The sequence below is a fragment of the Triturus cristatus genome, chromosome 6, assembly GCF_964204655.1.
Source record: "Triturus cristatus chromosome 6, aTriCri1.1, whole genome shotgun sequence".
Lineage (NCBI taxonomy): Eukaryota > Metazoa > Chordata > Amphibia > Caudata > Salamandridae > Triturus > Triturus cristatus.
Genome location: NC_140589.1, coordinates 1215019320 through 1215034003, shown reverse-complemented (window position 1 = coordinate 1215034003; position 14684 = coordinate 1215019320). Strand labels below are relative to the sequence as shown.

The following is a 14684-nucleotide window of genomic DNA, read 5'->3' as shown; positions in this document are numbered from 1 at the left end:
TGGCTGATGCCATCATCCACGCAGCAAAAGCACAATCAGGTTTGCGTGTGTAAAGGGGTGCCTAACCTGTACATGGATAGGCAAGGAATGCGGTAGGAGACCGCTTGAGGGACAGTATTTTTCACTTTTATGCACTTGAAACGCAACAATAAGAAGCTCAGGAAGCTGCTGAGTCAATGCATGTATTTTTGTAGGGTGTTTTTTTAGGAGACAAGGTTTCTTCTATTTTACATGGACTCTACATATCAGAATTGGGTCTACAACTAGCTACAGGCGGATAGGACAACAACATCACCCATAGATAACATTTACCAAATGGTTTTTGCAGAGTTTGTTATTTTGTGTGTAAAGATGATGGGAAATGCAAGAGGGTCACAGCCTTCACTTTCATCCAGTCACAAACTGGAGCACAGAAATATTAGAGTGCTCAAGAGATGGAATTGGAGCAAATGACCATCACTAACAGAACGATTCCGGTCACAATCCACTGTTGATCCTCAACGTATGGTTTTGGGGAGGGATGGGGAATCCCATCCCATGCCTGTAGGTGTGTGGCAGAAAACCAAACTCATGTTTGAATGAAGTGTGGTCTTCTGTTCAGTACATATTTGCGAGGGAAGGTTGGGGGTTTAAAATTCATGAGAGGTGGGCAATAAATAATTTGATTTCAGTGTTGAAGGCTATGTGGTTCTGGTTCATGAGGACATTAAAACCGACAACCTATTTCATCCTAAATTTTCCGCACTCCTGCTATGGGACGAAGAAAGGCAGGCTATGATTTTCCAAAGAATAAAATTGAGAGAAAAAAAAAAAAAAAAAGTTTGGCCATATACACAGTCACATTTTCTTGCTTTACATGTAGAACGACAAGGCATTTTATTTTTACATTCTGAACCTTTGAAGGTATTTAGAAATGTGTTTAGTACTGTAGATTTAATATTTAACAACAAATAACACAGACACAAACCTTTCTGATGTTTCCGTTTCGTGGAAGGAGGGGAGAAGACAAAATTTTCAGCTGCATCTAAAGAAATGTATGGAGGTGCAGACAAATTGCTACTTCGTGTCCTTGTGATGCTATGTTCTGCAACAGTCTCCTCTTTTCTATATCGCCCACGGGTTAGTGTTAAGACATTGTCTGTGCCTAGCAACAGCATCCTTTCTGGTGTATCTGAACTCTGTTTGTCCATGCTTTCTTCTGCTATTAAACTGGGCTGGATTTTTATTTTTTGCTTTTCATTAGTTTTTGTCATCCGTAAGCCACGCTTTTGTTGAGCAACCTCCTTGATCGAACTTTTGTGAGTTTCTTTGGAAGACCCATCAATACCTGCAAGTGTTTCTTTTCTATGCAACACTGGAGATCCACCTAAGATATTGTCATCCGCAAGCAATCTTTCTCTGCCCTCCAGTGAAGGAGCTGTACTTTCTTCAGAAACAGAAGGAATTTGGGGTTTTGTGATTTGTTCTTCCATCCCAGAAGCCTTGACTATCCTTTTTTGCTTGTCGTTTATTTTAGTCATTCTTGTGCCACGCCTCTGTTTAACAACCACCTGTACTTCATCTTCAGAAGAAGCTTTTAAAGTTTCATAAATGTCTGCTCCTTTTCTTGTTCTATGCGACGTTGTAGATCTAGTTATGGCGTTCTCTGCACAATGCAATCGTTCATGGTTCCCTGGTGATGGCAAAATTCTGTCAACTATACTTTCTTCGAAAACGGAAGGAACTTGGATTTTTATGCTTTCTTCTGCCACCACAGCAGGTTGGAGTTTTTCCTGCTTGTTTATTTTGCTAACCTTTGAGTGCAGCTTTTGTTTAACTTCCAGTGTTTCATTATCAAAAGAAGTTTTCAATGCCCCATCATTATCATCGGCCCCCACCTCTTTTTGACGTAACCTTGGAGATCTTGTTAAGATATTTGTAATATGCAATCTTTCTCTGCTTTCTGGAGATGGTATACCTCTGTCCACTATGGTTTCTTCTGAAACTGAAGGAAGTGGGGTCTTTGTACTTTGATTCTTAAGACTGTCTTTATGACTTGACCTGCGATTTGTCTGGAAAACAATTTCATTGCTTGAATCTTCTGATGTTCCTTCTGAAGTGCTCTTTACACCATCCTCTTCACTGTTTGCTTGACTTGCTTTCCCTCTCTTCGATCGCCTGCTTGAGGAGGTGAGCGTTTTTCCTTGCTCCATCAAGCCACTGACTCCTGGAGGATTTCCATCCATAACATCTGAGAGGCTTGCTGTTCCTCTCCTGGAACTTCGCCTAGGAGTATAGGGTGTATGGTGCTCCACAAGAGGAATAAGTGGCACAGAAACATTAAGCTCAGGATTTTCAGAATTTTCTATCACACTTTTATTTCTGCCCCTACCACCTCGTTTAGCAGTTAAAGGAATGTTTGTTGCTCGTGCATTTGGAGTTTTTTGACTAGAGATGCCTTCTTCAGTGAAATCCACATCATCTTTAACATTGTTTGTATGTGTGCCATGCTCTAATACAATTGGATAATTTGGTATAACTAAGTGGTTACTTTCAATTATCGTTGAAGATGTTTTTATAACTGAGAAGCAAGGTTGTTCTTGTTCTAGGAATGGAGGCTGCTGTACTTTCCAGCTTATGCCCTCACTTTGTGGCATATTTTTCACAGAGTCAGCCTCTGTATGGACAACTTCAGTTGCATCTGGCAACTTCTGGTCTGAAACATTTTCTTCATCCTTAAAAAGATTTGATTTTCTGGCAGTTCTAAGTTTTTCTTCAGAGCTAGGGGCATCTGGTAAAGCAAGGCCAGTGTTGTTTAGTTTTACATTAGGACTGAGCTCATCATTATGGCCTACATTGGCCAATCGTCCCTCATGACCTAAATGTGGGGAACCCTTTGCTTCAGAGTCAGTTTCTGCTACTGAATGTAATGTGCTGTGATCGCTTATGCTTTTAGTATCATGATTGCTTATTTTTACCAATACTTCATGCGGTTCTCCTTGCGTTTGCTGAGAAATGTCACTTTGCATTTCCTTAGGTGGTTCATGCACCATTTCTTGTGCAACCTTCACCATCTCACAAGGTTGTTCACCTAATATTTGCTGTGGAATGCCCCTCACTGTCTCTTCACAAGCTTCCAACAAAGTCTTCTGTGAATTACCCTTCCTCTTTTCAAATGGTTGTTCAGAACTTTGCTGTGAAATTTCCTTCACCATCTCCTCATGTGATGCACTCTTCGTTTCATCTACAATATCCTTTACCTCCTCTACAGATATGTCTCCCAAAGTCTGTTGAGAAATGTCTTTAACATTATCTGTTTTCCCAGCATGGCCTTTTCTTGCTTGTCTCCGAGTCGGAAGGATGTGTTCTATTTCTGTTGGATTTGTTTCTCCAATATTGACCTTAGGTGACATATTTGTAACCTCTGAGACACTTAATGCACCTCTCCGTGAACTTCTCCTTGGTGTGGTGGGTAACTCAAACTCTTCATGATTAGACATTAACTTGGAACCTTCAATAGCTCTGCCTCTTACAGTTTTAGCTCCTTTCTTAAGGGAAAGTGACAACTGCAGCCCAGGGTCCTTATGCTCCCTTTCAGGCCTGGACGTTATGTTTTCAGGAAGTTCTATAGCAGCATACCTTGACATACTTTCATTTCTACTGGGCGTGGATGGCCCTTGTAGATCACGAGAACCCACCAAAGGATGACTTGTTTGCTCTTCTGTCAAATTATTTGTGCTTCTAGTAAATCTCTTGGGTGTATCTAGCAATTTGATATTTTCAAGAGGCAGATTTTCTACGGTCAGTGCTTTTGGTGGGTCAGCTACTGTTTCCTTTGAGCTCCTTAGACCACTCCTTAAAACAGAAGCTTTTTCTTCCATGTTTGCAGGCAAATTTAGATCTTCAGCTGCTTTTGGACTACTAAATTTACCTTTCCTGGAAACCCTTTTATGGGTAAGTATCAGAGACACTTGCTCATCTGTGAATATTTCTTCAGATTGTTGGCGGAGTTCTTTAGTTCTCCTTGTTCTCCTCGGAGTAGTAACTGCTTCTGGATCTAATTTGTTTTTTTTCGGTGATGACTGTTGACTTGATACAAGGCCTGGATCTTCAATACTTTGCCCCTTTGAGTTCATTTCAGATGCTAACAAATCATCCACATGAGACAAGTTAAAAACTTTTGCATCTGCATCATCAACAGATTCCACAGGTGTTTCACTGAACTCACGAGAAGTTCTACTTGTATATATTTGAGCTACAGTTTCACATACTGATTCTGTCAGCACTTCTGAAATAACTTCATTACTCCCTGTGCTGCTGTAAACATCTATAAAGTTCCCTGGAACTGCATCTTTAACTGGCTGAGAAACAAGTGACTGCAACTGAAGTACTTGATGTTCTGAAACAAATGGCAAATCCTCAATGACATTAGTAGAATGTGAAACAGATAATTGTCTATTGATACTCTGTTCCTGGGCAGTTGGTACATCACAAACAGAACTCTTGATATCCTGCTTGTTAACTTCTACAGATTTCCCAATAACATTTGCTACTTTTTCAGGAGAATCAACTAGGGATGAAAGAGCTTTTTCTGCTTCACCTTCTTCTAGGATTAAGGTAAAGTTATTTTGTGCGACAGAAATCTCTGTGTCAGTAACTGACAATTCACATTCTGCAGCAACTTTCCCATCAGTGGACTCCAAAGTGAAAATGTCGACTTTTTTCTCAAAGACTGTATGAATTCCACTTGTGCCAGACGATTTCAACTTGCATATGGAAAGAGCTCTAGTCTCTTCAGCCTGTATTTCCAACTGACCATCTTTTTCAATTGTCTAAAAACAGGAAGAAATTACAACATAGAAATAAGTAATCTGAAATATTCTTTGGTATACATAAACATTAAAAAAATGCAACCCATAATCAGATGATAATAAAAAGTTGTTTGGTGCATTTACATAGTTATGATTTCAATAAATGTTTGCAATAATGTCATCCAAAATAATGTAATTATTAGCAAAATTATGTTGGAGCACTAAAGGACGGGTTACTTACCTTCAGTAACGATGTATCTGGTAGGGGAGGGGGAGGGGGGCGGGGGGCGACGCCGCACGCCTCCGCCCTGATGTCGTCCACAGACATGACGTCAGCGAAGCCATATATGCCCCTACCGGCGCGCTGACGTCAGTTTTCGTCGGAGAAACTTTTCCACGCCACAACGCAGAGCCATCACCAAAAACTGTGAACATTGTGCAAAATGGAAGAGAAATAGGACCATAAAGGACAGTGCCAGGCACTGTATCTTGAAAACTACTAAAAGAAAGAAGCAGAGCACTGCTCTGAGAAGCAACTTCACAAAAGTGAAGACAAACTACTAGAGGAAGATGTGAAAAAATAGCATGGCAGACAACAAAGTCTGCAACTAGAGTGTATAACTGTGAAGGACAACAAGTCCGGAACACAGGAGCAAGGATAATTCACCACAAGACATCACCAGAAAGAGACGTTGCAACCCCAAGAAGAGACCGGTAGAACGTGGCAGAGCCACTAGACTTGAACCAATGAGTGGCAGGGGTGATAAGAGACCCTAAGTCGACGGAGAAGGGGAGAGCGGGAGGTGGGACAAGACAAAAATAGACCCATACCGTACAATCCAGGCACAGGGTTGGAAACGACACATGATACATGAGCATACCGCCAAATCACGAGAGTGGGCGGAATAGAGCAATGAAGCACAAGTTACTTACTTGTGTAACGATATATCTGTAAGAGACATTAGTTAGTGATAGATTCCTTACCCTAGAATATCCCCAGGCATCCGACTGGATCCGGAAAGTTTTCGTCGGCAGTACCTCTGCACGTCGTCAGTTCTGTACACAACTTTTCCGTGCCAGAAGCGCAGAGACATGCCAGAGACCGACTACTGGTGCAATAGAACTAGGGCCCTTAAAGGGATGACCTGAACCCTAGAGAACAGTTCGCAGAACAGGGAGGATGGGCGGGCGGTAAGGAATCTATCACTAACTGATGTCTCTTACAGATATCTCGTTGCACGGATGTATGTCATTACATCGCATACTAATACCACGCGTGCCATTACAACGCAGGTATTACTACGCGATGTCAATGAAATGCCATTACATCGCAAACCCTTTACCACGAGTATGCTTTTACCACGCATGCCATTACAACACAAAGGCATGAGTGGTAAAGCTATACTCGTAGTTAAAGTTTTCAAGGTAAGTGACTCTACACTACCCCTGCACAACCCTCCCCCGACCCCCAGTCCTCTTCCTACAATTACACTACACTACCATGCACAACCCCCCGATACTACCCCAAAACACTACACTACAACACTACCCTAAACTACTACACTACCCTAAACCACTACACAAACCCTACAACACTACCCTAAAACCTAAAATACTACACTACACAAACACTACAACACTATCCTAAACCCTAAAACACTACACTAAACCCTAAAACACTACACAAACACTACAACACTACCCCTAAACCCTAATGCACTACACAAACACTACTACACTACCCTAAACCCTAAAACACTACACTACAAAAGTAACCCCCACCCCAAGCGCAAACCCCCTTGCCTCTCTCCTTTCCAGCGTCGCCGCCTCTGCTCCTGCTTCCTGCTTCCTCCTTCCTGCTTCGAGGGGCGGTGCACGTCGTTGTGAGGAAACAGCCTCAGTTTCCTCACAACGACTTGGATTGCCGCCATTACTCATTACATCGCATGCGTTGTAAAATCACATGCGATGTAATGGTATGCCTGGTTTTTACCACGCGTTGTAACATCGCATGCGTTGTAACATCGCATGCAATATAATGGCTACGCGTGGTAAAAAACGCATTGTAATGGCTGTTTCCCATCGTTACACAAGTAAATAACTTGTGCATCTGAAAGAGACACGTTGGTGATAGATTCCTTACCTTAGAATACATACCCAAGCAATACCAACCCCGGTGGTGGGTCTGCGAAGTGAAATTACACCAGAAAGTCACGGAGAAATGAACTGCCAAAGAAGCCGTCTCTCCGGACCGGACGAACAAGTTACTTACCTTCGGTAACGATATATCTGTAAGAAACATTAGTTGGTTAGATTCCTCACCTTAGAATATCCCCAGGCGTCAGGCTGGATCCGGAACGATTTTTCGTCAGCAATACCCTTGCGCGTCGCTAGGCGTCGTCTGCAGCTCCGCGTCAGTCGTCGGCGTCGTCGCGATCGCCAGGATGACGTCGGAGTACTTAGACGCCGCACTCGCGCGCTGATGTCAGTTCTTGTACATAGCTTTCCGCGCCAGGAACGCAGAGCCATACAAGAGACCGACACTGGTGCCAAAAAATTCTAGGACCCTGAAAGGGATGACCTCAACCCTAGATATCGGTTTGCAGAACGGGGAGGATGGGTGGGTCGGTGAGGAATCTAACTAATGTTTCTTACAGATATATCGTTCCCGAAGATAAGTAACTTGTTCATCTGAAAGAAACACGTTAGTTAGATTCCTCACCTTAGAATAGATACCCCAGCAATACCAACCCCGGTGGTGGGTCTGCGAACCAAGATCACACCAGAAAGTCCTGGAGAACAGAACGGCCAAAGAAGCCGTCTCTCCGGACTTGCCTGTCCAGGCAATAGTGTTTGGCAAACGTGTGCAGCGAGGCCCACGTTGCTGCCTGACAAATGTCCTGCAAGGGGACTCCCCGACCCAAGGGCAGTGGTCGCCGCTGTGGCCAGAGTGGAATGGGCCCTCAGCCCTACAGGAGGTTCCTTTTTGGCTAAGGAGTAACAGGCCTTGATACACCAAACGACCCACCGGGAGATGGTTCACTTGTGCACCGCCCGCCCCTTCTTAGCGCCCACGTAGCCAACAAAGAGTTGGTCGTCCACACGGAACTGTTTGGTGCGGTCCAAATAGAAGGACAGCGCCCGTTTTGGGGCCAAAAGGTGGAGCCTCTCTTCCTCTTTCGTAGGATGAGGAGGCGGAATGAAGGTGGGCAGCGTAACAGACTGTACGATGTGAAAGGTAGTTCCCACCTTAGGGAGAAGGGAAGGACGAGTCCTGAGAACAACTTTGTCTGGATGGACAGGAAGGAAAGGAGGCTTAGAAGAGAGAGCCTGGAGCTCACTCACCCTTCTAATAGAGGTGATGGCAACCAGGAAAGCAGTCTTAAGCGTAAACCGATGAAGGGGACAAATATGAAGTGGCTCAAAGGGAACGCACATCAGAACGTCAATACCAGATTCAAATCCCACTGAGGCATTACGAAAGGGACAGGAGGAAACATGTGAGTAATGCCCTTAAAAAAGCGAGAAACAACAAGGGATTTGAAAAGAGAAGGCTGATCAGGAAACCGTAAGAAAGCAGAAGTAGCTGAAAGGTCACCTTTAAGGGTGCCCAGAGCAGAGCCTTGCTGGGCTATGGAAAGAAGAAAGAGGAAAATGTAGTAACCACAAAGGCAGTGGTTAGTAGTTTAAGTCCTTTATTTCTTTAAGATGATGAGTACACATCCATAGAGTAACCTCCAGCTTCATCAACTGGCAGCATTCACAGAGTCTCTCAGTGATGTCATTAGAATGACATCACTGAGTTCTACAGCATTGAATAGATTATCCACACATCTCCCCCCTTACAAAGAGTTTACAATAAAATGATCCAAAGACAACAACTATACAGGTTAACATTCATAGTAATAACAAAACATTTATAAATCACAAGAGATACAAAAATATAATCATTCAAAACAATTTGGAACATCAATCTTGCACAAGTTTCCCATGCTCCATATTTTTCCATCAGCAAGAGTTACCACATAATTCATTACCTTTACCACTTTTTGAGGTTTGGAAAACTTACTTTCCCCTTTAACCAAACCCATTCTTTTAGTGATCACCCAGTCACCAACTGCAATTTTTATATCCTTCACTCCTTTTCTCTTGTTGTAATCTTCTTTATTTCTTTCTTGAGACTCTCTAACTCTTTCTGCAATTCTTTCTCGATCTACCCACACCTGATTTTTCTTTTGTAACCATACAGGGGACTCTTTCGTTGCTAGTTCTCTCCCTTTTAAAACCACAAAAGGGGATACACCTGTGACAGTGTGGAGTTACTCTGAGAGCCCACACCATTTTATTTAACTCTTCTCTACATCTCAATCCATTACTTAATGACAATTGAATATTGTTCATTATGATACGATTAACTCGCTCAACCAATCCGTAGGCTTGAGGCCTGAATACTGCCACCCTTTCATGCCTGATACCAAGATTTGAAAGAAACCTTGCCATCATCGTAGAAACAAGTTGCACTTCATTATCCGTAACTAAGCATTTAGGTATTCCCTCTACCAAAAATGCATTCTTTAAAAAATCAATAACAACCTCAGATGTATTATGTTCTACAGGCTTTATCATAAACCACTTGCTATGGTAATCAACTAGAACTATTAAGAATCTACTTCTCATACCTAGCCTGTTAATAGGACCCAAAAAATCCATTGCCACTTTCTCCCATGGCCGATTAGGAACGTCAAGGGATCCCAGAGGAGGTTGACGAATTACTCTGCATTTATCGCTATTGCAACATGGCTGACATTCTTTTACAATTGCTTCCACTTCTCAATAGATCTAACCAAGGCTCTCCCCACTGCCGAAAGAGGCCTTGCGCCATGTCAGAGTGTAGACACCATTCGTGATCCATCATGCACCGGCGGCTGAGTTCGTCGTTCAGAGAGCCCTCCAGATGTTGAACCACCAGGGTGACGCCCGATGTTCCAGCCATGTCCAGAGATGCAGACCCGCCTGACAAAGGGTTCCCAACCCCACCCTGCCCTGTTTGTTGCAATACCACATGGCAGTGGTGTTGTCCGTGAACACCTGCACTACACTTCCCCGGACAGAGGGAAGGAATGCCTTCAGTGCAAGTCGGATCGCCCTCCGCTCCAGAAGGTTGATATGGAGCTGACACTCCGCCGGAGACCAGATGCCTCTGATCTCCGCCTCTCCCATGTGGCCCCCCCCATCCCAGGAGAGATGGGGGGGCCGGCTGGGGAAGGGAGAGGGATCTGCCACTGACCCAATCGCGGTCCGTGAGCCACCACTGCAACTGTCTTGCAGTGCCCTCCGAGATCAAGACATGGTCGGACAGGTTGACCCGATGTTGGGCCCACTGAAACTTCAGGTCCCACTGCAGAGCCCGCATTCGCTATCTGGCGTGATGCACCAACAGGATGCAGGAGGCCATCAGACCCAGAAGCCGCAGCACCAACCTGACCGAAACCCGGGATAGAGGCTGAAAGATGGGAATCAGAGACTGAATATCCCGGCCCTGCTGTTCCGGATGATAGGCCCGGATCTGCGCCGAATCCAGAACCGCTCCGATGAAGAGGAGCTTCTGGGAGGGACTCAGATGCGACTTCGGCACGTTGATGGAGAACCCCAGCAAATGCAAGAGGTAGGCCGTTTTCTGGATGTGGGAGAGGACTGCCTGGGGCGAGCTCGCCTTCAACAACCAGTCGTCGAGATAGGGGGAAGACTGGAACCTCCAATCTGCGCAGATGAGCTGCGACCACCACCATCACTTTCGTGAACACCCGAGGGGCACTGGTGAGGCCGAAGGGGAGCACGGTAAACTGAAAATGCTCTTGGCCCACCGTGAACCGCAGGTAATGTCGGTGGGCCGGCAGAACGGGGATGTGGAAATAAGCGTCCTGCAAGTCCAACGCTACCATCCAGTCTCCGGGGTCTAGGGCAGCCAGAACCTGAGCTAAGGTGAGCATCTTGAACTTCTCCTTCCGGAGGAAGGCGTTGACGCTCCTGAGGTCCAAGATAGGGCGTAGGCCCCCTTTGCCCTTCTTGGGAACCAGAAAGTAGTGGGAATAACAACCACGACCTACTTCTGGACCACGAACGCGCTCGATTGCCCCCTTGGCCAAGAGGGCCGTAACTTCCTCCGGCAGAAGTTGCAAGCGATCCCCCGAAATTCGGTGGCACTGCGGGGGCATGGCTGGAGGGGTCGCCTAGAAGGGGAGGGAGTAGCCCCTTCGGACGATTTGCAGCACCCACCTGTACGACGTGATGGAACGCCAGTGGAGCAGGTGATGGCGAACTCTGCCTCCCACTGGCGTGGAATGGGCCTGAAAGCTTGGACTAGGAGGGCTTTGTGGCCGATGCTGCTGGGGTGGATGTGGTCGGACCGGCGCGTTGTCCCCCTGTACCCCCTCAGCAGAATCCGTGTCCGCGACGAGGTTGGTTCTGCGACCTGTGGCTAGGTGGACGTGAGGGAGCGCCCCTTCCTTGGCCACGAAAGGGGCGAAAAGCGGAAGTTTGCTGGCGCGGGTCTGAGAGGCCCAAAGACTTGGCCGTAGCCCTGGAGTCCTTAAAGCGCTCCAGCGCACTATCCGCTTTGTCGCCAAAAAGGCGACTGCCATCGAAGGGCATGTCCACGAGGGTGCTCTGGCCATCCCCAGAAAAACTCGTGGACCACAGCAAGGCGTGGATGACATTGCACTGCCCAGCGAGTCCGTTGTGTCCAGTCCACATCGGATTGCATGCCGTGCCGCATCCCGCCCCTCGGCAAGAGCCTGGGCGAGCCGTATCCGGACCTCCTCCGGACACTGGGGAAGCACATCCTCCACCGTATCCCACATGGAGTGGGAGGAATGGTCCAAAAGGCACGCGGTGCTGATAGACCGCAACCCCAAACTAAGGGAGGAGAACAGTTTCTTCCCAAACTGTTCCAGCCTTTTGGATTCCCGATCCAGGGGAGCGGACGGGAAGGAGGTAGAGGCGTGGGGTGCATGGACAGAAAACTGGGGTCGCCCGGTGCAGGGCCACGTTCCGGTCCACAGGAGGAACTGTGGAGGGATTGGACCAGGTGCCCTTCAGAACGTCAACCAGTGCTTCATTAAACTGCAGCAGAGGCTCCGAGGAGCTTGCTGACGGTTGGAGCACTTCAGTGAGGAGGTTAGTCCTCACGGCCAAAGCAGGCAGATCCAGCCCAAGGGCTTCGGCCGCCTTGCACAGCACCACAAAATATGTAGCACCTTCCTCAGAAGCCACGGTCGGAGGAGAGATGAAGCCAGTGTCAGGAGAGGTGTCAAGACCACTGGCATCTCCCAGTTCGTCTGCCCAGTCCTGAGATAACTGGCCCTGCCATGCCAGAGGGTCCTCAGACCCCTCCCAGTCGTCACCGTCATCCGATTCCTGGTGTACAGGTGGAATGATCGGAGACGGGCGGAAGATGAAATTGCGACCCATCGGCGTCTGTTGCGGCGCCGCTCCGACGCCGGGTCCAGACCGGGACTAAACCGGGGAATCGCGTCCTGCCAGTCCGTGTCATCCAAGTCTCCAACCTCTGCCCGCCAGGTATCCCGGACTCGTGTCAGGGGGTCCGTCTGGTTATTAATAATTTTCCGGTATGTAAGGGAGATTGCCTTCTTGTGTAAATAATCAGTCAGTAGTCGGTCTTCTAAGGGGGACGATTCAGGGAGTATGTCAGCCGCTGGAAGTGCTGCTTCTAGTGCGTGTTTAACCTGTATGTACCAAAACTTTTCTCCAGGAGCCATCTCGTAGTGTTCTTGCAGGTAAGTAAAGGTGTCCACTCTACCCTCTTTCCATAGGTCCCCCAGCCGGGAGATTCCTATCAAGTCCCATTTCTGAAACCCTTTGCTCTTTCCCAGGGTACCCAGACTACCGGTGTCCCACAGTGGGGAGTATTGCGTGAGCTTATCGGTCCATCAGTGTATGTTGGATTTTTGTCGTATTTGGTCTTGTTGGATTAGATAAAGTTTTGCTTATTTTTCTAATCTGGCGTGGTGTCCATTTGTAGTGTTTTCACTATGTTAATGTATGCATGCACCAATACTTTGCACACTGCCTCTGAGATAAGCCTGTCTGCTCGTGCCAAGCTACCAAGGGGTGAGCAGGGGTTATTTTAGAAGTGTATCCCTGACTAGGAAGAAGGGTCCCTACTTGGACAAGGGTGCAAACCATTGCGAACTAGAAACCCCATTTCTAACACACAGCCTTCCCCTTTTTCACCCTGGGGAAACCCACAAAAAGGTGATAACTCAAACAGAGTTCTCTGATACAATCAATCCAAAAGTGTAAAACGTTTTTGCAGTCCAAGTGCTGAGCCTATCTTCGTTCGAGGGATTAGGGAGGGCAAAAATATTATGTAAGAGTGATGGATCCCCCAATGTGGAAAGGAGTCACAGCTTTAGGCAAGAAGGCTGCATTAGTCTTCAGCACCAATCTGTAAGGAAAAATGTGCTGTAGAGCTGTGGCACTAAACGTGCCTGTAGATCATGCAATGAGATGACAACTGCAATTAGGGAGACATCCTTCAAGGTCAGGAGATGCAGCGAGCTGCTATGCATCAGGCTCGAAGTGTGTACACATAAGTAATGTCAAGACCAAGTTAAAATCTCACTGTGGAATCACAAACGGCGTGGGAGGAAACGTGATTAAAATCTTTTATAAACCTCGGACAACAGGTGATTTGAACACAGACTGTTGGTCCAGCAAACTTAGATAGGTCAAAAGTCCAGACAAATAACCTTTTATCATGACCACTGCAGGCATTGCAGGCTAAAGACAAAACAAATAAAAACATCTGAACTTCACCAGTTTGGTGTTTGTATTTTAGGCACTGCATCAGGTGACAAATATGTCCAGGACCCGGCATAAATGGATTTTGTGGTGCTGAGGAGGCTATCCACCACCTAAGGCTACAATTCCAATGCAGTCAATCGCCACCGCTCAATCTCCAAGCATGTTGTGCAGACTGTGTAGATTCAGGTGGAGGACCCCAACAAACAAGTTACTTACCTTGGGTAACAATATATCTATAAGAGACATATATTAAAGATTCCTTACCTTAGAATTACCCCCAGGCATCAGACTGGATCTGGAGAATCTTTTTCGTAGCAGTACCCCTGTGCGTCGATAGGTGGCGTTGATCAACATCGCATTCGTCGTCGTAATCACCGGGATGACGCCGTGGTATCTACTTTGATGCCACCCACGCGCGCAGATGTCAGTTCTTTACACCACATTCCACGCCAGAAGTGCACAGCCATGCAAGAGACTGACCACTGGTTCACAAAACTAGGGCCCTGAAGCCTCTCTTCCTCCTTAAAAGGATGCAGAGACAGAAAGAAGGTGGGCAAAGTAATGGTTTGACCAATGTGGAAAGAAGTAACCTCCTTGGGAAGAAAGGAAGGTCTAGTTCTGAGGACGACCTTGTCCAGATGAACAGCCAGAAAGGGAGGCTTGGAAGAAAGAGCTTGGAGCTCACTCACCCTGAGCGCAGAGGTGAAGGGCACCAGAAAGGCAGTTTTTAAAGTCAGAAGCCTGAGAGGACAGTTATGTAGCGGCTCAAACGAAGCGCACATAAGATACGTAAGAACCAAGTTCAAGTCCCACTGAGGCATGACGAAAGGAACAGGAGGAAATAGATGAGTAATGCTCTTAAGGAAGCGATTTACAACAGGGGACTTGGAAAGAAAGGCTGAAATGGCTGAGAGATCGCTCTTAAGAGTGCCCAGAGCAGAGCCCTGCTGGGCCAAAGAAAGGAGGAACAAGAGAACCTCGGATAGAAGGGCAGAAAGTGGATCCTCAGCCATTGCTGCGCACCATGCCACAAATTTGTTCCAGCTGCAGGCGTATACTGTCTTAGTG

At 46.5% G+C, this 14684-nt stretch overlaps 1 protein-coding gene across 1 annotated transcript in view; it reads right to left on the bottom strand.

The window, feature by feature from the left end:
• The window catches only part of AHCTF1 (AT-hook containing transcription factor 1), a 1022752-nt gene that overhangs the window by 183298 nt on the left and 824770 nt on the right, over positions 1 to 14684 (bottom strand). Inside the window, exon 35 of the mRNA XM_085612122.1 lies at positions 968 to 4811. Within this exon, the coding sequence (XP_085468248.1) occupies positions 968 to 4811 (3844 nt within the window). The remainder of the gene's footprint in view (positions 1 to 967; positions 4812 to 14684) is intronic.